Source organism: Aspergillus affinis, assembly GCF_023601865.1.
Source record: "Aspergillus affinis strain CMG 70 chromosome Unknown NODE_160_length_67721_cov_86_405579, whole genome shotgun sequence".
Taxonomy (NCBI): Eukaryota; Fungi; Ascomycota; class Eurotiomycetes; order Eurotiales; family Aspergillaceae; genus Aspergillus; species Aspergillus affinis.
The window spans coordinates 47,910-67,721 of NW_026515941.1; the positions used below are offsets into that span (position 1 = coordinate 47,910).

At 51.8% G+C, this 19,812-nt stretch overlaps 9 protein-coding genes across 9 annotated transcripts; 6 read left to right on the forward strand and 3 right to left on the reverse strand.

The window, feature by feature from the left end:
* Window positions 1-388: 388 nt before the first annotated feature.
* On the forward strand, window positions 389-1,984 carry KD926_002809 (CoA-acylating methylmalonate-semialdehyde dehydrogenase; the record flags this gene model as incomplete). The annotated part of the gene is made up of 2 exons (XM_053094372.1): window positions 389-1,531; window positions 1,577-1,984. 2 exons carry the CDS (start codon window positions 389-391, stop codon window positions 1,982-1,984), a joined length of 1,551 nt encoding a protein of 516 aa, XP_052950858.1.
* Window positions 1,985-2,440: 456 nt separating this feature from the next.
* Window positions 2,441-3,250, reverse strand: KD926_002810 (GNAT family N-acetyltransferase; the record flags this gene model as incomplete). Its single annotated transcript, XM_053094373.1, has 2 exons — window positions 2,441-2,709; window positions 2,830-3,250. The coding sequence occupies 2 exons, from the start codon at window positions 3,248-3,250 to the stop codon at window positions 2,441-2,443; spliced, it is 690 nt and encodes a 229-aa protein (XP_052950859.1).
* Window positions 3,251-4,916: 1,666 nt separating this feature from the next.
* aspf2 (major allergen Asp F2) lies at window positions 4,917-6,071 on the forward strand (the record flags this gene model as incomplete). The annotated part of the gene is made up of 3 exons (XM_053094374.1): window positions 4,917-5,319; window positions 5,404-5,825; window positions 6,009-6,071. 3 exons carry the CDS (start codon window positions 4,917-4,919, stop codon window positions 6,069-6,071), a joined length of 888 nt encoding a protein of 295 aa, XP_052950860.1.
* A 69-nt stretch (window positions 6,072-6,140) lies between these two features.
* KD926_002812 (uncharacterized protein) lies at window positions 6,141-6,647 on the reverse strand (the record flags this gene model as incomplete). The annotated part of the gene is made up of 1 exon (XM_053094375.1): window positions 6,141-6,647. One exon carries the CDS (start codon window positions 6,645-6,647, stop codon window positions 6,141-6,143), a length of 507 nt encoding a protein of 168 aa, XP_052950861.1.
* Window positions 6,648-7,038: 391 nt separating this feature from the next.
* KD926_002813 (oxidoreductase, short chain dehydrogenase/reductase family) lies at window positions 7,039-8,143 on the reverse strand (the record flags this gene model as incomplete). The annotated part of the gene is made up of 4 exons (XM_053094376.1): window positions 7,039-7,239; window positions 7,323-7,436; window positions 7,540-7,651; window positions 7,704-8,143. 4 exons carry the CDS (start codon window positions 8,141-8,143, stop codon window positions 7,039-7,041), a joined length of 867 nt encoding a protein of 288 aa, XP_052950862.1.
* Window positions 8,144-9,109: 966 nt separating this feature from the next.
* KD926_002814 (sugar transporter) lies at window positions 9,110-11,179 on the forward strand (the record flags this gene model as incomplete). Its single annotated transcript, XM_053094377.1, has 12 exons — window positions 9,110-9,297; window positions 9,346-9,364; window positions 9,412-9,601; window positions 9,648-9,694; window positions 9,743-9,797; window positions 9,850-9,968; window positions 10,018-10,284; window positions 10,333-10,454; window positions 10,502-10,674; window positions 10,723-10,788; window positions 10,842-10,922; window positions 10,980-11,179. 12 exons carry the CDS (start codon window positions 9,110-9,112, stop codon window positions 11,177-11,179), a joined length of 1,527 nt encoding a protein of 508 aa, XP_052950863.1.
* A 600-nt stretch (window positions 11,180-11,779) lies between these two features.
* KD926_002815 (Zn(II)2Cys6 transcription factor) lies at window positions 11,780-15,094 on the forward strand (the record flags this gene model as incomplete). Its single annotated transcript, XM_053094378.1, has 9 exons — window positions 11,780-11,933; window positions 12,139-12,335; window positions 12,408-13,250; window positions 13,301-13,610; window positions 13,728-13,847; window positions 13,968-14,453; window positions 14,532-14,614; window positions 14,745-14,803; window positions 14,890-15,094. The coding sequence occupies 9 exons, from the start codon at window positions 11,780-11,782 to the stop codon at window positions 15,092-15,094; spliced, it is 2,457 nt and encodes an 818-aa protein (XP_052950864.1).
* Window positions 15,095-16,980: 1,886 nt separating this feature from the next.
* KD926_002816 (uncharacterized protein) lies at window positions 16,981-17,520 on the forward strand (the record flags this gene model as incomplete). Its single annotated transcript, XM_053094379.1, has 1 exon — window positions 16,981-17,520. The coding sequence occupies one exon, from the start codon at window positions 16,981-16,983 to the stop codon at window positions 17,518-17,520; it is 540 nt and encodes a 179-aa protein (XP_052950865.1).
* A 1,432-nt stretch (window positions 17,521-18,952) lies between these two features.
* On the forward strand, window positions 18,953-19,812 carry KD926_002817 (uncharacterized protein; the record flags this gene model as incomplete). Its single annotated transcript, XM_053094382.1, has 1 exon — window positions 18,953-19,812. A coding segment is annotated over one exon (860 nt), but the record flags the coding sequence as incomplete, so codon positions are not given.

Below are 19,812 nucleotides of genomic sequence, written 5' to 3' on the forward strand. Positions count from 1 at the left end.
ACCTTGTCTTGTACAACTCCAGATTAAACTTGCCAGGCTATGGTCAGCATAACAAAACAACCGAGGTTGTATCGGGCGGGCATTGATCAACATTCCTGAGACCCCTATTCCTATCCCCAAACAGTCTCCCCATAGTAGTTGGGATTCAATAATAGATCTCTTCTAGGATAGCAAAAGTGCCAGCTAAACACGTCTCTCGGCCTCAGTGGACGGTCACATTGGAAGTGGAGAGAGCTGCACCCCTCTCCCAATGACCTTTGGGGTTCCCCGCGGAAGCTCCTGCCTATTAATACCAGGTCACTGCCCTCTTCCCCAAACTTGAGTCTCTGCAATCTTCCTCCTTTTCTTCTTTCCTTCTTTCCTCCGTTATCTCTAAGCAACCACCATCATGGCTTCATCTTCCCTCCGTACGTTCTTCTACAAACAAGAACATGCGAAACCACAAACCCCTCACCCTGCCGAACTCCTCATCGATAATGAGTTCCGCCCCTCCGCCACTCAGTCCTGGATCGACGTCCACGACCCGGCAACAAACCACGTCGTCTCTCGAACCCCGGAATCGACCCCCGAGGAATTAAAAGCGGCCGTTACGTCTGCCAAGAATGCATACCCCGCATGGAGTGAGACCAGCATCATGAAGCGCCAGCAGATCATCTTCAAGCTCACCAGCCTGGTCCGCGACCACATGGACGTCCTCGCCACTGCCATCGTCAGCGAACAGGGAAAGACATTCGCCGACGCCAAGGGCGATGTTCTCCGCGGACTGCAAGTCTGCGAGACGGCCTGCGGAATCACCACACAACTTCAAGGCGAGGTCCTTGAAGTCGCAAAGGATATGGAAACGCGATCGTATCGCATGCCCCTGGGTGTGGTGGCCGCGATCTGTCCGTTCAACTTCCCTGCCATGATTCCCCTTTGGAGTCTGCCCATTGCTGTGGTCACGGGCAATACACTGATCTTGAAACCCACCGAGCGGGCTCCAGCGGCGGCTATGATTATCGCCGAGCTCTGTGCAAAGGCGGGTTTCCCGCCGGGTGTGGTTAACGTGATCCACGGGTCCAAACCCGCCGTGGACTTCCTTCTCGACGCGCCGGAGATCAAAGCGATCTCGTTTGTCGGGTCTAATAAGGTCGGCGAATATATTTACAACCGTGGGGTGGCGAACGGAAAGCGCGTGCAGGCGAACCTTGGTGCCAAAAACCATGCTGCCCTGCTGCCGGACAGCAACAAGCACCATGCGATCAATGCAATCACCGGCGCGGCGTTCGGAGCTGCCGGTCAGCGCTGCATGGCGCTGAGTGTTCTGGTCTCCGTCGGCGCCGCCCAAGAATGGATCCCGGATCTGGTTGCAAAGGCCAAGGAGTACCAGGCCGGCAGCGGGTTCAACGAGAAGTCGGATTTGGGACCGCTGATCACTCCGCAGAGTCGCGATCGCTGCCAGGCCTTGATTGCCAGCGCGGAGAAGGAGGGAGCTAAGATTGCTTTAGATGGTCGGGGTTGGAAGCCTGAGGGCTTCCCCGATGGAAACTGGGTATGTCTCAATCTTCTAATAACGAAACTTGACTAACAAAAAAAGGTCGGCCCAACCGTTATAACCGGCGTCAAGCCGCACATGGAATGTTATAAGGAGGAAATCTTCGGACCAGTGCTACTCTGCGTGGAGGTGGACACGCTCGACGATGCGATCAACATGATCAACGCCAATGACTGGGGCAACGGAGCTGTGATTTTCACACAGTCTGGGTCCAGTGCGTCGCACTTCCAGAAGAGAATCGAAGCCGGCCAGCTGGGTATCAACGTTCCCATTCCGGTTCCTCTCCCGATGTTCTCGTTCACCGGAAACAAGAGGAGTGTGGCAGGAACCGGGCTGGCGAACTTCTACGGGAAGGATGGATTGAGGTTCTATACCCAGTGGAAGACCGTGACTTCGCTGTGGCGGTCGGAGGATGCTCATGCTTCTCAGAAGCCGAGTTTTATGGTTTAGTACCGTCATTCCGATACGCAGTATAATTATTTAGCCAACGTAGCCTATGAAATGAATGAATGCATGAGTCAGGCAAAGTGTTCAGCGCATATTCCGATCTTAGGCGGTCCATTCCGAGATCGCAACTATTCCGAGCAAGTCGCTACTAGTCCGAGCCTCGGTAGCGCCAACACCATTCCGATACTGGCCTTCTTTGCTGTCATACTACATTCGAAAATAATGTAAACAACAGCATCTAGCACACTCCATAGTTCAACCCGGAATCCCGGTTGTCTCGCTGGCTGTGTGACAATCCTCTGGTCCGGCACCATCCCGACCAAACTCAATTCCATCCGAGCCATAGACTCAATATTTACAGACCATAGATCATAGATTGCCAAAAAAAAAACCTCAATTCCAATCAAATATATACAAAACCACAAGTTCCCAAGATCTAAATCCAGATCCAGATTAAATTCAAACTGACGTTGTCTCCCTCTCCGACTTCCTATCCCGAATCATCAAACTATAGGTCGCCGTTCCGTGCCCCCCATACGGCACAAAGTCCAACACTAGTTCCTCGACCTGTCGCCACCCGTGCTTTACGTAAAGCGGGTATCCATCCATCGTGGCTTCCAGGTATATGCGCGCGTCTCGCTCATCAGCGTACTCCATGCCCCATTTCAGGAGCTTTGTTCCGATCCCTTTGCCTTGGGAGGAGGGGTGCGTGGCGAGGAAATCGAGCACTATATTTTCTCGTTAGCGAATAGGGTGTATAGAAAAACCACAATCAATAGACCCCCAAACAGAACGACAGAAAAGCAAGAAATGGAACCAAAAGCAAAGAGAGAAGAAGGGCGACATACTCAAATCCCCCTCCCCCAACCAAACCCCCCTCTTCACCTTCAACGTCTCAAAAAACAACTCATAGATCCTCCGATTGGCACCCTCCGGCAACATCCCCCTCGCTTCTTCAATCTTCCTCTTCGCCTGTGGGGACACATCTACCGTTCCGTTCTCATCGCCCGGGAATGTCCACCGCGCCCATCCGACCACTTCATCTTGATCAGTTTCCAGGTCCACGGCCGAGAGGACGTGCGTGTCCGGGGCGGTCAGTTTCTCGAGGGCGCGGGCGTGTTTGAGAGGGAGGACCGAGAAGGGGTCGGGTTGCGGGAAGACGTTGGCCCAGTAGGCTTGGTGCTTGAAGCTGGCGATGTTGAGGGCTCCGAGGGTGGGGGCGTCGTGTTCGGTGGAGTAGCGGATTTGGATCGTGGGATTCGTAGGCATCTTGGAGGGGCTGAGGGGTGGTTGCGGTGGTTGTAGAGGGAAGGAATGCTTTGGAGGGCAGAGAGGGAGGGGAGGTGAATGAGGTGAGATATGTAATAATGGTGCAGGCAGATATAAGGTAGTGAGCAGGTAACCTACGGAGTGGAATTGCTCGGAGTAATAAGAGCGCATTCAAGCTACAGGCGGGGTCCTGATTCGGAATAGATTCCGTGAGTCATGCTAATTATGGTGTTAGTTAGCGGGTGGGTATGGGGTAGGAGAGGTCGGTTGGCAAGTCTGGTTTCGATCTGTATGTATAGTTATGTGACTCGGAGGAGAGATATACCACGTGTGGTAGAACTAGAAGGACTGAACGATATCAAACTGACACAATAGACTGGGATTTATTCTGTAGATTGGACTCCGTCGGCGACCCCGAAACGTTAGCGCGGAGGAGTCGGTTAATTGGAATTGTAGATTCAAGAATGGCCAGATCCAGTCCAGTGGGTGGGCCTGGACTTTGACTATGCACCTTCTTATTTGGGTGGCATCTCATCTACCTACTCTAATATGTACAGAGTGATTGTTGATATAGTATGACTACTGGCATATTGAATCAGTAAACTTACATTGTGTTCCAATAATCATTGTGCATATAAAAAATGTTGAACCGCTTCTCCTTCCTAATGTAATTTAGTGTGTCATCTGATCCACACGGTAGATAGCTCTCGCAGCTACGCTGCATCTTTAGGAATTCAAGCATCTTTCTCATCTTGATCGCACCGCGATCCTGACAAAAAATCTAGTATATCATCTCGAGGAATCAAACTTTTCCAATTCTCACGATCAGTTCTAGCTTACCTCGGCCAAGCAGCATATCAAGCCCCCATTTATCAACATATGTAAGACCCTCATCAGTCCAAGAAACAAGCCGCTAAGCTCTGCAAGAACTATGGGTTGTAGAGACAGAGAAAGGTATGTATAGCAAGACAAGGAGGAAGGGAAGAAGAAGAAAAAGATAAGAGATGCAGTGAGAAGAAGCCTACTTTTCTCACTGGTTTCCTTCCCTATCTATAGGCGTCAATCACCATAACTTCATCCCTGACCTAATTCTCTCACGACAGGTGGGGACGCGAAGGTCGAATACACTTCCGCCCGCGCAGAAATTTCCGAACGGGCACTGCATCGAGACTAACTACCAAGGTATCTATTGCCAAGATCGGCCAGAGGAACCAAGAATATAATAATCCGCGGGCATTGGACGTCAGCGTGGATATACTCTATGGCTTGTTGCTCGCAAGGTCCTCGTACCAAGCCTTAGCGGAGAGGAGGTCTTGGCCAATATCGTTCCATCAGAGGGATTTCTAACGGACATGGCTTTTTCTGTGGAGGAGAACGTCCATCAAGGTCCTCCTTGGCATTGTTGTTGAGATGGTGATCTGATATCCGGAGGGTACTAAGCCACCCTCGTAGGTCGGTATACCCTCAATTCCAAGACTTGAGTCAACTTGGCATCAGCCACAGACGAAAACACGGGATTTCATATCGAAAAGAAAGTTCTACATCCATAGACAGTAGAAATGTATAAAAAGGCGCAAGTCGCTCCAAGAAACCCTACTTTGTAGATCAAATCAGCAGCTCGCATCCCTCCTGCAAAAGAAAAAAAAGGAAGTCAAACCCACTCATAATGACACCCTCCTTCATCTCTCTCCTCCTCCTCCTCTCTGCTGTTCCGGCCATAGCCATCCCCGCCCCCATCCTCACCCCCTGGGACAGCGACAGCCAGACCCTCCCTCACAAGTCCCTCTCCCCCTGGGACGCCGGCGCTGTCAATCAATACCCCATCCACCAAAGCTGCAACGCCACACAGCGTCTGCAGATCGAGACCGGTCTAAACGAGACCATCGCGCTGGCTGATCACGCCAAAGCCCATATCTTGCGCTGGGGCAACGAGAGCTCCATCTACCGAAAATACTTCGGCGATAGTCCCTCCATCGAAGCCATCGGGGCGTTCGATATCGTCGTGAACGGCGACAAGGGCGGCGTGTTATTTCGGTGCGATAATCCTGATGGGAATTGTGATCTTGATGGTATGTACTTACTCACATTTGCCTTTCCCTGTCTCCATCCCACCGCGGATCACTAACCAATCCACCCTATTCCAATAAAAAAAGACTGGGCCGGCCACTGGCGCGGCACCAATGCAACCACAGAGACCGTAATCTGCGATCTCAGCTACACAACCCGCCGCTCCCTCACAACGCTCTGCAGCCAAGGCTACGCAGTGTCCTCATCCAAGCCAAACACCTTCTGGGCCGCGGACCTGCTGCACCGGCTGTACCATCTCCCTGCGATCGGCCAGGGCCTGGTCGAGCATTATGCGGACGACTATGAGGAGGTGATTGAGTTGGCACAGGGCAACCGGTCGAGCCTGGCTACGAGGGACTCGAATGCGTTGCAGTTCTTTGCGCTGGAGGTGTATGCGTTTGATGTTGTTGTTCCAGGGGTGGGGTGTGCTGGGGAGGATGTGGATGAAGGAGAGGGTCATGATCATGAGGAAGACGATAAGGATGAGGAGAAGGAGGATATTCCTGAGGTATGACTTTTCTTTTTTTTACATTCTTTTTCTATTATGGATTCTTCGAGAGGGATGACTGACTGAACGATGGTACATAACAGAACTGCCACACGCACGAAGGAGGAGAGTTGCACTGCACATAGAAGGAGCGCCTAAATCTGCCCGTTCGGGAAAGGCGTCTGAGTTACCCGAACGGGAAAGTGGATCGGTGCCGAACAGACGTTTGATGCGCTGGAGAAGGCGAGAATTGCAACTGCCACCTAATGTGAAGGAGGACCAAATATATGTCTGTTTGTGATTAAAGCACTCTCTTTAATGAAGTTTAGCCATAGGTTAAGGTATAATGATCACAAGAGCCGCAAGAACGGCTTCTCCAATGCCACCATAATACATGATAGAATAATACGAGATTCTATCATCACCCTGCAGCCTTGTAAAAGTGTATTTGAACCCGCTTACACAGGCTGCAACTATGATCCCGGTGATTATGATAAGCAGAAGCGAAATACATTGCACGAAAACCACATAGAGTTCCCGAAAATTGTACCTTTCGCGCGGGAAACTTGGGTAAACCACAAGTATAAGACCAACGATGGTAGAAAAGACCGAAGAAATTTCACCAAGCAATGCAGTTCCGTGGACAGATCCCATGAGCTGTTGGAATGAGACGGCAAGATTGACATTCTCGGGTTCTGTGATTTCCCATCGCGCTCGGTCTCGCAGAAGGATGGCGTATCTCGCAATAGCCGAGTTTAGAATAGCCAACGTCAGGTTCAGGATGAAAAAGGGCAGCATGTGAAGGCGTCTCCGCATCATTTTCGTGGAAAGAAAGTCAGGCATTTTGATTAGACTATGTTGAAACTATCCAGGTGGTGCCTCGATGAAAGTCCTATGCGACGGAGTAGGAATATGAATAAGCAGTATGGCAGACTGTCCTTCGATGTTACTTGGTGCATCTTATCTCGTCTTATATATACTGAGCACTGCTTGGATTATATAAAAGATTCCAGTATTTACAAAAAAAATCGGTATTTATATCTTCCTAATCCCAAGGTCCTACATTTGAAGCGGAAAGTTCCAGTAAAAAGTGGTGTGGATGTAGCACGTCTCAGTAAATCTAAACAAATATAGTTATTCCTTTTCTAAAAAATCTATTCAATGGAACAGTCCAGTAAATCTAAGCAACCTATCCAATCTAAAACGCCACACATGATATATCATAAACCATCAATCAAGCAGAAGCGCAGTGACCGCCGTCCACCCGCAAGTCCGTCCCCGTCATGAATCCGCTGCCATCGGCCAGCATGTATACCGTCGGCGCCTTGAAGTCCTCGGGCACACCGAGGCGACCGAGCAGCGCGCCGCGCATCCAGGTTTCCTCGACTTCGGGCTTTTCTTGCAGAAGGGCGTCGGTCATGGCGGTGCGGATGTACTAAATTTCGTTGAGTCGTTGAGTGTTAGTTCCTGCAATTATCTGGATTGATAAAGAAAGGGAGGGGTGAGGGAGGGACATACACCAGCAGAAAGAGTGTTGACACGAATGTTATACTGCCCCCATTCCTGAGCGACAGAGCGACACATCTGGTGCACGGCGGCCTTGGAGGAGTTGTAGGCTGAGCAGGTAAGGCCCTGTAGTAATCCCATTAGCGAATGATCCTCAGGGGGGTTTTACATTGACCAGTCGCAGCCGGAGAATGGAGCGCAAGAGACCAAAGCATAAGGCAATACTTACCCGGTTCGCAATCTGTCCCGACATCGAAGCAATCATCACAATACTTCCAGGGGTGCCCTGCTCCTTGAAGATCCGCGCGCAGTGTTTCGCAGGAATGAAGGTTCCAATGACACTATTCATCACTCATTAGTAAATCCCCTCCAAAGGAAACGGGGCCAACTCACTTCACATCCATCATCTTCCTCCACCCATCAATTGGATACTCCAACGCCGGCACCATCTGCTGGATACCCGCGCAAGTGATCGCGCCGCGCAACGGCATGCCCCGTTTCAAGCCCTCCGCGGCAATCGCTTCCAGCGCGGCCGACGTCGCCGCTTCATCCGTAATATCGCATTTCGTGTACGTCGCCTGCAGACCCCGGGCCGTGGCGAGTTTCTGGAGCGCCGCCCATTCGGTGCTCGGCTCAATCAGGTCCATACAGGCGACATCGCCGCCGGCTTCGAGCACTGCGTTCGCGAGGACGATGCCGAGACCGCGACCGCCGCCAGTGATCGCAACGGTGCGCTGGCCGAGCGAGAAGAGGTTGGTGGCCACGGAGGGGTTCTGGATAGAGGCGGGCACGCCGGGGGTGGTGAGCTCGGGGGTGACGGAGGAGGGGGCCATTTTGACGGGGATGCGTATGGAGGAAGGGGTTATGGTGAGGGAGTAAAGGAATTTCTCTAAAGAGTGGACTTGAGAAAGAAGAAAAAAACCTGGAGGAGAGATCGGTGACGGTTCTATCTATTTGAATGTCGAGTTTCCAGCGCTTATCTACAACCTAACTGAGTAGGTAAGGGGAAGGGGAACAACTCATACTGCAGATTCCACTGATTCCAATGTCTGGAGAGTCCACCAGACATGGGGTCATGTCCCAACTTTCGAATCAGTTGCTCATCAGGTCCCAAAACAATGCTTAGCCTTACCAACGAGAGCAAGTCGCAGACAGAGGGGGAAATATCTCCACAGATGCAGCAACGGTGGATCCCCTCGTGCTGCAGCGCTTAGGGCTTCCCGATCGCGTAACCCGGGTGCCAGACTCTTTTGCCGATCTCCACATTTTTCCGTCAATTTAGGTCTGGAGAAGCTTGGGTCGGCTAAAACATTAATCTCTTGGGGTTAGCTTGATATTGGTCCCGTATGGCGTTCGACGTACGGACTCGTCCCATGTTGTCTTGGAAGAATCTGGGGTTGGATGTAAGGGATGTAAGGGATGAATGTGGTGATATCTAACCATCATTATGATCGGGGTCTGTAAATCAGAACAATTGCTACAACTGTATAGGGCATAGTTAGTGCTGCAAGGTAAGACCGATAGGATTTAAACCGACTCAACATGAATAAAGTAAAATTCAAATCCCAACCCGAACCGAAACGAAACCGGGTTCCTGACACCAACCGGTGCGCCATTAAATCCTCCCCATCGTCAATTTCTCCCCGCAATTCGCGGATCCATCAGTCCATCGTTCAGCGGTGACGCAGGCAGGGTTTCCCCGTTTTATCCCGTGTGCTGGTCGTATATAAATTCTGATATGGCCCCATGGGGTCAGTGACCCTTGACTTGAATCGGACATCACCAGACACGACGGCATCATGACTTTTCTCGTGGGAAAGCCTCTCACCTACGCCATCACGGCCACTGCCGGTAGTGGCTTTCTACTCTTTGGATATGACCAAGGTGTTATGTCCGGTCTGTTGAGCGGTGATGCTTTTGTCAAGACCTTCCCTGAGATCGATACCACTACGGGCGGGCATGGCAGCTCGTCGTTACAGGGCACGGTGTGAGTTGTCTCCATCTAACGTGAAGGTCGAGAACTGACTAGATTTAGTGTTGCCATCTACGAGATTGTATGTTGATACTTATGACGTCCAGGAGAGTATACTGACTCGGTTAGGGCTGCTTCCTCGGTGCCCTGGTCTCCCTGTTTGCAGGTGAACGCTTGGGTCGTCGCATGTGCATCATGCTGGGCTGCATCATCCTCAGCATCGGTGCTGCCCTGCAGGCCAGTGCTTACTCAATTCCTCATATGATTGTCGGTCGGGTTGTGGCGGGCATTGGAAACGGTCTCAACACTAGTACTATTCGTACGTATCTCGGGTTATATGGGTGAATACGATCTGACGATAGCAGCTGTATGGCATTCGGAACTGAGCAAGGCTGCGAGTCGAGGAAAGGGGGTGAGCAATCTTGGTCCTATCGAGCTCATCATTTTCTAACGGATGCAGCTTGCTATCGAACTTTGCATCAATATCTTCGGTGTCATGACTGCCTACTGGGTTGGTATGTTCACATTCTTCTTCCCGTGCCCTCAGCCATCCAACTAACGAGATAGACTACGGTATGAGCTACGTGCTCAACGAATCACAGTTTCGATTCCCAATTGGCCTACAAATCCTCTTTGCCATTATCACATTTATCGGCGTGCTAATGCTGCCCGAGTCACCTCGCTGGGTAAGTCTTCTCACTCACTGTGATGACCGATTATTAACAACGTGAATAGCTCGTTGCCCACGGCCGACCCGACGAAGCCCGCCGCGTCCTCTGGGCCATTCAGCCCAACGCCCGAGAGATCGAGGAGACCGACCCCGTTGTCAACCTTGACGTTGCAGAGATTGCACAGGCCGTGGCCGAGGAGAACAGTGCCACCGAGAAGGGTTCTTTCAAGATGGTGTTCAAGAACGGACCTCAGCGGTTCTTCCACCGCACGCTCTTGGGCATGGGTGGCCAGATGATGCAGCAGCTGTCGGGTGTCAATTTGATTACCTACGTGAGTCTTCCAGTCACGGTCTCATGGCAGAATCTAATGAATTGATAGTATAATACCGTCATCTTCGAAAAGTCGGTCGGAATGAGTCACAACACCGCGCTCTTGCTGGCCGGCTTCAACGGCGTGGCGTATTTCCTGTCGACTTTGGTTCCGATCTGGACGATCGATCGGTTAGTGATATTCCCTCTCTGTTTGAAATGTGTCTAACGAATGATAGACTTGGACGTCGTAAGCTAATGCTCTTCGCCGCTGCCGGACAATGTGCCTGCATGGCCATCTTGGCTGGTACCGTCTGGGACGGTAGCCACGCGTCCGGCTTGGTGGCGACCGTCATGCTTTTCCTGTTTAACTTCTTCTTTGGAGTTGGTCTGCTGGCTATCCCGTGGTTGTGTATGTTTTACTCCCTAACACCATCACCTCACTACTAACGCACTATAGTACCCGCGGAATACGCGCCCCTGGCTATTCGAACCCGCGCAGCTGCCCTGGCCACGGCAACCAACTGTAAGCCACCCATTCTCTTGAAATATCTAGAACCCAATTGACAAATATATTAGGGATCTTCACCTTCTTGGTCGTGGAAATCACTCCCGTCAGTATCGACAACATTGGCTACCAGACGTATATTTACTTTGCGGGTAAGTCATGCCCTCTGTGTTTAAACACCAATGGCAATACTAACTCTACAATCGTAGTATTCAATTTCTGCTTCCTCCCGCTCATCTACTTCTTCTACCCCGAGCCCCGCAACCTCACGCTGGAGCAAGTGGACCGGCTGTTCACGGGCGAAAAGGTGCTGCTGCACTGGCATCCGTCGATGGGAGCCGCGGGGGATCCGAACCATCGCGTGGGCGAGAAAGAGGCGGAGTCGGTGGGGGTGCAGCATGTCGAGTGAGGAGATTTACGGAGTATGGAAGGGTTTGGACGGGACGGGGATTGTTTATGGTCTGGTGTTTCTATGTTCTTTGTGTTTTGTACGAGTACCCTACATTTTGCATTTCTACTACTAGATTTTTTGGTTCTATCTATACCATGGTTTTTATTTTTCACCCTGCCTTATTGTTATTTCTATCTTTTCAAATATTATACTTTTTTCATTTATTTTGCTACGTACTCTACTCCGATCGTTCTCCGTGATCTTTCCCCTTTTCGACCAACAAGCTGACTGGCCTCGTCTCGGACAGTCCCCGGTTCCCCCACAGTCTCTTCTCCCACGGGCCACCGTGACACACTTTCCGGTTCCCGAGGCCGGGGACGCCTGCGCTTATCGATTCCCGATCAGGTAATCTACCCGGTTCGGCAACGCTAGACGAAGCCTCTGCCGTCATTCCTGCAGGACGGAGTAGTTCTGCCCCAGACATGTCTTCCCCATTTCCTTTTCGGCGCAATCCGTAGAGTCTGGACATTGACACTGACACGCTCGCTCCCACATCCATGTCATCGTCATTCTATCCGCCAACCTGCCAACATCCAACATTCTCATCATCACACCGCCATGACGCCCACGCCCACGCCAGCTGCCCCCAATACGAGTACTAGTACTACTCCTACTGGTAATTATAATAGTACCAGCGCCAATCGCCACGGCCACGTCCCGCGCAAACGCACCCGCACGGGCTGCTTGAATTGCAGTCGTCGACGACGGAAATGTATGTTCTTCCCTTGCTTGGGCGTTGACCTTCTTTCCCAGTGTAGTAATCAAGTGCGAGGACTATGATTACCGGAACGGGTAATTCTCATCGGCTGGAGCTGAAGTTGATCCTAGCTTTAAGCCTAGGCTTAACTATGACTGCTGCTAGACGGATCAGATCGGGCTCACTGACTGACTTGTTCTCGTTCGTTCGTGCCTTGCAGGTGACGAAGTAAAGCCCACCTGTACGGGATGCAAGCGCCGCGGCGACAAATGCCAGTGGCGCATGCTGGGGTCGTTTCGGGATGCCAATCTGAAGGTCTTGGGGCCGGAGCATCCGTCCATGAAACAGGGTGGGAATGCGGGTGGTGGTCCTGGGGCGGGGAATGGGGGGAGGGGGGCGAGGCAGAGTAAATTCAAGGTATATCGTTCTTTCCACCTTCTTCTGTTGCTCGAGTTCCCCTGTGAGGGTGTGTTTGGCTGATCTGGGTAGATCTTGAACGTGGTCCCTTCGGCATCCTCGTCGGCATCCCGACGGACGAGGAAGCATGACGGCTCCAGCTTGGCCTCAGGGTCGGGTCAGCTTCAGGCTGAAAAGAGGGCTGTGAATGCAAGTCCACCGTTGGTGTCGCCACGTGTAGAAACCCCAGCCCCGGCTCCGGCTCCGGTTCAGTCTCACGTCCAGGGCCCGATACACCATGCACCAGTGCAAAAGCAGATGCATTCACCGCTGCCACACCCTCACCCACATCCCGATTTCAACTGCCCCAGTCAAGCATCTTCGCCGTCTCTCTCCAGCGGCATCTCATACCACCACCCATCATCACTCCGACCTTTCGACCCTCACTCGCCATCCGACACCATTCCACTCGACGACGCTTCGGCACCCGCCACCCAACACCAGCCCTATCTTCATTCGAGTCCCGAATACGTCGTCGACGAACTCGCCGCCCTCCGTCACCTTCCACCCGGCGCGGCAGGTCACTCGTTCGCGGCCTCCTCAGGCCCGGACGCCTATCCGACCATCGCGTCGCCTCTCTTCGACCACAGCGTCTTCTCAGACCCGGCGAATTTCACCAACGATGTTTTTCTGCCTGGCTCGGCGTACGAGGCGCTGCATACCGCCCTCCGCAATCGCCAGCTGTGGACAGCTCGACCGGATATCCCGAGTCGGGGCGGCTCGCCGGACGGGTTCGGCGGTGTGGCTGCGTCCGCGGACCAGATGATGGATAATGTGCGTTCTGGTCCGGGTCATGGTCCTGGCCGATACTTTGCGTTGTCGCCGGAGAGAGAGAACGTGTTGTGGCAGAATTATCTAAATGAGATTTGTCTGTGGGTGCGTTGACCCCTTCCACCATCTCTTCCCCTTCTACCTCCTGCTTCCAGTCCCTCTGCAAGACAACAGACAACCAGCTAACACCAACAATGAAATCAAACGAACAGCTCGACATGTTCGACAACCACCGCCACTTCGCATCCACATTCCCACAAATGGCCAAATCAGCCACCCATCTGCGCTACTCCATCCTCGCCCTCTCCGCGCGACAGATCGAACGCAAACAGAACGAGAAATCCCAGTCCGAAAGCCTCTCGCTGTATCAGGAAGCCATTCACTTGCTGCTCCCGGAGCTGGAAAGTAAATCGACGCCGGTGATCGCGTCGTGTGTCATTCTTTGCGTATTGGAGATGTTGAGTTGTATGTTTGTTTGTTCCTTTGCCCCTTCTAGGCATTTCTATCCACTCCCCTGTCCGATGTGTGGTAGAAACATGCATGTCTAGAATGAATGCTAATTCAAGCATGGGGAACGAAAAGGCAACCCCAAAGAGTGGCGACGACATCTAGACGGCTGCGCGTATCTCATCCAAGCGGCCGAGATTAACGGTTTCTCGGGGAAAGAAGAACAGGCTCTGTTTTGGTGTTTTGCGAGAATGGGTCAGTTTTCCCTCCTTTAATCCCCTCTCATCGCCCGCATTATCTATCTTTCCGAACCTTTACCCAAACCATATAATCATATATATGCTGATGCGTGTGCATGCGAGTGTGTATAAATAGACGTCTGCGGCGGCCTCATCTCCGAAGAAGAAACCATCATCCCCATGACACACTGGATCCCGAAGGGTATGGACTCCCGGGAAGCCAGCGCTCTATTTCTTTCATCGTCAGATGTCTGCACGTTCGACACGTACGCGAACTACACCGTCTATTTATGCGCGCAGACGCTTGGGGTACTATTTGGCCCGACGTCATCGTCGACGAGTACATCCACGACTGCGGCGTCATCTGCGTCTTGTATCTCGTGTCAGTATCTAGGCGGTAGTCCGCGGGACGATGGGGAGTCATCGTCGTCGTATCCGGTGCGATGGAAGAGGCTGTTTGATTGCGTGGAGGAGTGGTATGAGAAGAGGCCTTGTCAGATGAAGAGTATTTTTAATGTCGCGGCGGGGGGGACGTTAGGAGGTGGTGCTGGTGGTTGGGGGAGAGGGGGGGGAGAGAGGGAGAGGCCCTTTCCGACGGTGTTGTATGGGAATGGGTCGGCTAGTATGTTGCCTGTCTTCCTTTCGCTTGTCTTGATGGGTCGAATATGGTGGATGAGGATGATGCTAACATTGCCCATAGTCTCTGGAAACCAGCTGTACCATGTGTGTGCGCTGCTCTTGTTACAACGGAAGCCGAAGACGTTGGCGTTGGCGAAGAGGCCGGTGAGTTTCTCCCCTCCTTCTATCTATCTATACGGAACATGCCTCGACTCGGCATCTACGATCCCTACCACCACCACCACCACCACCACCACCCAGTCCCACAGTCAAGCTAACCTACCTTCCTCATCAGAAATCCCCCCTCTGGCACGCCCGCCAAATCTGCGCCATCTCAGCGTCAAATACACACCAGTACGTCCCACTCACTCACTCACTCACTCAACCTTGCCTCCCTCCCTCTCCCCTGCAACCCCTAACAAAATTAACAAATAAAATAGTGGCTGCTGGACAAACGCCCTCCAACCCCTCTGGGTAGCCGGAAAAGCCATGTCCCATCACTCCGAGCACGCCGCGATCGTAGAGACCTTGACGCGCATCGAGCGCGAAACAGGATGGGCGACGGCGTGGCGAGTAGAAGACCTAAAGGAGTTTTGGGGTGATGATGAAGTTGACGGGGATTGGGAGTTTGGTGGGGGGGAATAATAGTTAGGGAAGGGAAGGGAGGGGAGATAGTAGGACTAGGCGGTGTGGTGTTGATCTTTAGTGGACGGGTTGGGTGGGTAAAGAAAGGGGTTGGGCTTTTCCTGCTCTGCTTTGCTCCGTAAAAGGGGGGAGTGCTATGACCATGTGCTATGTTGCTAGAACTTGGGCTGGATTATGTGATGATGTGCTATGAGATGATACGTTACGACTAACTCGATAGATGAATAGATGAGCATGAACAATTTGACGAAAGAAAAAATAAAAGAAAAAAAATGTGTGTTTGAGATAGAGAGCGGGAGAGGGGGAGAGAGAGATCACAGGCCAGGAGCCAAGGAGAGTTCGAAACCAGGATCATTCGAGGTCCTGTGCATTCCTGAATCCAGGCACAAGATGAGAACAGAGACCTCCTATCTTTAATGTCCCAGCAACCGGTTCTCGAATTCATCCCTTGGTCGCTGTTTCCGGGCCAATTGTCCGGCATGCAGAGGTTGAGGATCGTAATTCAGCGTGATGGTCATAGCTATTGGTCTGGAGTTATTTGGCAGTGAAATTTTACGTCTAGGGTGCTTTTATTCCATTGCTTTGGCTAGTTTTGAAGAATGAAGGGAGTGGAGGAGATGGTCTAGTGTGCCGTGTGGACTTGGGTTAAGATGAGGGAACTGAACTAAGGGGTGGACGCTCGGACAGGATGAGAAAAAAAGGGAAAGAGAAAAAAAAAAAGATAAGATAGAAAAGAGAGATGGTTAAGGGGTGCGAGAGGTGAATCCTTCACCTTCGTACTCTCTAACTGATCGGGTCACTATATGCTCTGTGCGAGAGACTAATTTATAGATGTCTGTCTTCGTCACGAAGAAAGGAGAGGGGGTGCCCCTATTTTAATCGTGAAGGCTTTGGTGCAGCCCTGTAAGTTGTAGCGTATGTAGCTAGAAATACGATATTTTGTCGAGTTGTGTTGATAATTTGCAGCTTGTACTCCGTATGGATTGTAGGATTTTATATTTTCCCGATTGGAAATGAGTGGTCATTATTTGTAGTTTGTTGGATCCTATTTGATCCTGCGGAAGTATATTCTAGAGTCTTTTGTTCGTCACTCCGGATCTTTGATGGATGGCATACAGTTTTAAAGAGTGTAAATCAGAAATTACATTTGCAAATAAGTTTAAGCTAGACGCAAAGACGGTATGGGCACAGGGTAGAGTTGTAGGTTATCAGGATTAAGAACAATAGGGAGAAATATATCGAGTAATATAATCCACTTCAGACCAAACTATATATCCACGATACGGAGTAGCGCCCACTCCATACAGACTATATTTAGTGCCGAGGGGCTTAGTTACTATCACTGTTTTCTCCCTGAAGAGATCACCCTGAACGCCCGAAATTTCAAGGCAACAGTAAACATCTACTCCGTACTTTATTCTAGATAAACCCCATCCAACCGCCGCATCCATAAACTCGGTCCACACGGTCAAATCTAGATCCAAGGATAGGAGTGGATTCTTGCCCCGGGGATGACAGCGAAGTGATTATTGGTCCCAAAGGAATGCAAGTCGCCGAATGCAGTGAAATGTTTCAGGCACCACGTTGAGTTCGTTCGGCAAGTGCCACCAGCTGTACGCCGCCAGAAGCAAGTTAAGGCAGTTGCCAGCCAACCAGCCCTTCTTCACACTCTTGCGATCTTACCTTTGTCGCTATTTGATTTGATCGTCGCATGCTCCTCCCTGTATACCCTATCCTACGTTGACCTTGCGGAGGGGGTCGGTTACCACATTTGCATCGATTATCGATTGCTGTTTGTTTTACTTGTTTTGATACCCTCTCGTCGACATCCTCACCCTTCCCACTCTTTGTCCACCGACCCAGGAAAGAACAGACACAAAGGAAATATGAGTTCACCGGACCTATCACCCGTCGGGGTCAAGCTCGCCCTCAAAGGCGGAAAACGCGCCGTCTCGTCCACCAGCACCATCGCCGTTGCCCCCGAGAACGATTTCCTCCCTCCGCCCGCTAGAGGCCTGACGGCTTCGGCTGTCTCCAAAGAGTTCGACCCCAGTGTGGGCGCAAAGCCCTCGTCACCGTTCTACAGACACGCCACGCCATCGGTTAGTATGGCCAAGTTCAAAGCTCACACGAAGAGCAACGTCGCGGAAAATGGTTACGACCTCGAGAACAATCTCCTGGATCCTAGGCAAGCTTCTATGGGGGAGGACGAATGCAATCGGCAGTCGAAGCTCTGGGTGCAAGAGAAGCGACGGTGCGGGTGTATGAGATCGCTGTCGAAGAAACAAAGGCTGGCGTTGAAGGCAGTCATTGCGATCGGGACGCTAGGGAGTATGATCGCTATCGCGCTGGGGATTACGGCGGCCGTTGGAGGAGGCGTGTGGAGATCGGATCATCAGCATCGGGTGATTGGACAGGAGAGATGAATTGTTCCTGAGCTGCGCGTTTGATTTCATCCCCGGGGTTGCGCCATAATGTCAGGATGGACTGGACAGCGGCATATTGAGTCGCAAGAATCACAACGGAGGAAATTGGTATGGCGACTCCGATGTAAATGTACTCGCTACGGGAGATTGTACAGAAGCGGGAATGGGATGGAAGCGTGTATGCAGTCAGTTGGGCGAGGTCGAAGAATGAAGCTATTGATATGTTATTTTTACGATAACGGCGATCCCCCGGGCCCGGTGCCTGGGTGCCTGGAACTAAGGGCGCCAGGCTAAAGGTTCGGTTGCGCGGAGTAATCCCGGCCCGACCACGTGACATCTCCCACAGATAAAAGAATCTCGGCTGATCCCTTCCTTCCTCCTCTTTTCTTTTCCTTTCCACATCAAAAAGTTAACAGAGCCTGCCACGACCTCCGCCCAGAATTTTCCACGGCGGTGTGTTGCCTTCGGTCCTCCGGGACTGATCGGCTCTGGAGATTGACTTTCCTTGATAGGAAGTTTGCCTCTCGTTGGGTCCTCTTCAGTGAGGGCGATGAGGGGTGAATGTCGATAGACGGGATACATACTTTTCTAGATTTCAATTATTATAGCCATTTTCCGAGACGAATGTTTCGCTATCGTATGTTGGATTTGTCGGACTATTTGTTCGATCGGCGTCTGGAACAAGGCTGCTGTAAGTCGGAATTCTGTTTCGCTTCGGGACTTGCTGGACTGCCATGCTATTTTGTAGGTGCAGCTGTGGTGCCTTGGTGGTCCAAGCTCCATGATGCCAAGCATTGCAGGCCTCAGGCCGGTTGTGAGCCCTGACCAGGCTGCGCGGTAAAAGACCTCTGTGGATGTCAAAACATCTCGGCCAGCACATGCGGTATGACGAGCTTATGCTCAGTTCTTGCATACTTCGGATCATTCGGTCATCCCGTCGGCAGGCCATCACCTAGGTTGTTTACATACCGATCCCCAGGCGAAACTCGCTCGAGAAATGAGGAATGCCGCGCAAGACCGCGAACCTTGGAACTGCTCTCCTCCCAGGGCACTCAAGACCACAGTGCCAGGATCACACCCATTCTTGAGGAACATTCTCATCATCCAAGCAATGCAGTGGCCATCTTTGTTTGTTTGCTCGTGCGGCCAGCTTGGCATACCATCGCGGCTGGATCACAACACCTGATGCATGATAAAAGGTTGCGAGAGCCGGACAGTTTCTAGATGTTGAATTGTAGGTAAATCTCGAGTCGCGGCAAGGATATAGTTCGAAATTTCATTCTTTTCTTGTTTCTTTTCACCCCCTTCGACAATCCTAACGTTTGGCCGCGTGTCCCGAAGTCACTCTTTTGATTACCTATTCTTCTCTCGACCATAATTTCGCCAATCCAGTATAGTATTTAATTTGATAAACCAAACAGCACACAGCAAGATGAAGGGATTACACGGAGGTATCCCCATCGCGGTCCTTGCCGCCGTGGCTAGGGCTCAGGTCGATGTGATCGGCGGATCTGACGGCTTCGACTCCGGCAACGCGGGAGGTGTTATCACCGAGAATGATTTTGGCCGGGCTACCCATGAGGTGAACAAGGATGACCACCACGTGGATATCAACACCAAGACCAAGGTCGATGTGGATTACGACGCCTACCCCGACCCGTACTGGCACCACTGGCACCCGGATGGTCGGCCTCACTGGCGCCGTGGCCACGGGGGTGACACCACTGTGATCGGAGGGCCCAATGGTATCGACACCGGAAATGACGCAGCCTTGCCCACGAAGAATGAGGCCGTGTCCAGCGTCAAGGAAACGAACCTTGACGACCACTCCGACCATTTGAAGGCCAGCGCCAATGTCGATGTGAACTCGCACTGGCACCATTGGAAGCGTCAGCCAAGCCGCTGGAACCCGCCTGCCACCGTGATTGACGGCCCTGGCGGCATTGACACTGGCAACAGTGCTTCTCTGCCGACTACCAACAAGTTTGCCTCGTTCTACAAGGAGCACAACAAGGATGACCACTCTGTCGACATCGACCAGAAATTCAAGTATGACTACGATGTGCACGGCCACCCTTACCCAGTACCCGTGCCTGCGCACCCCTGGAAGCGTGACCCCAGCCACCACCACCCGCCTGCTACTGTGATCGATGGTCCTGGCGGTATTGACACTGGCAACAGTGCTTCTCTGCCGACTACCAACGAGTTTGCCTCTTTCTACAAGGAGCACAACAAGGATGACCACTCTGTCGACATCGACCAGAAATTCAAGTATGACTACGATGTACACGG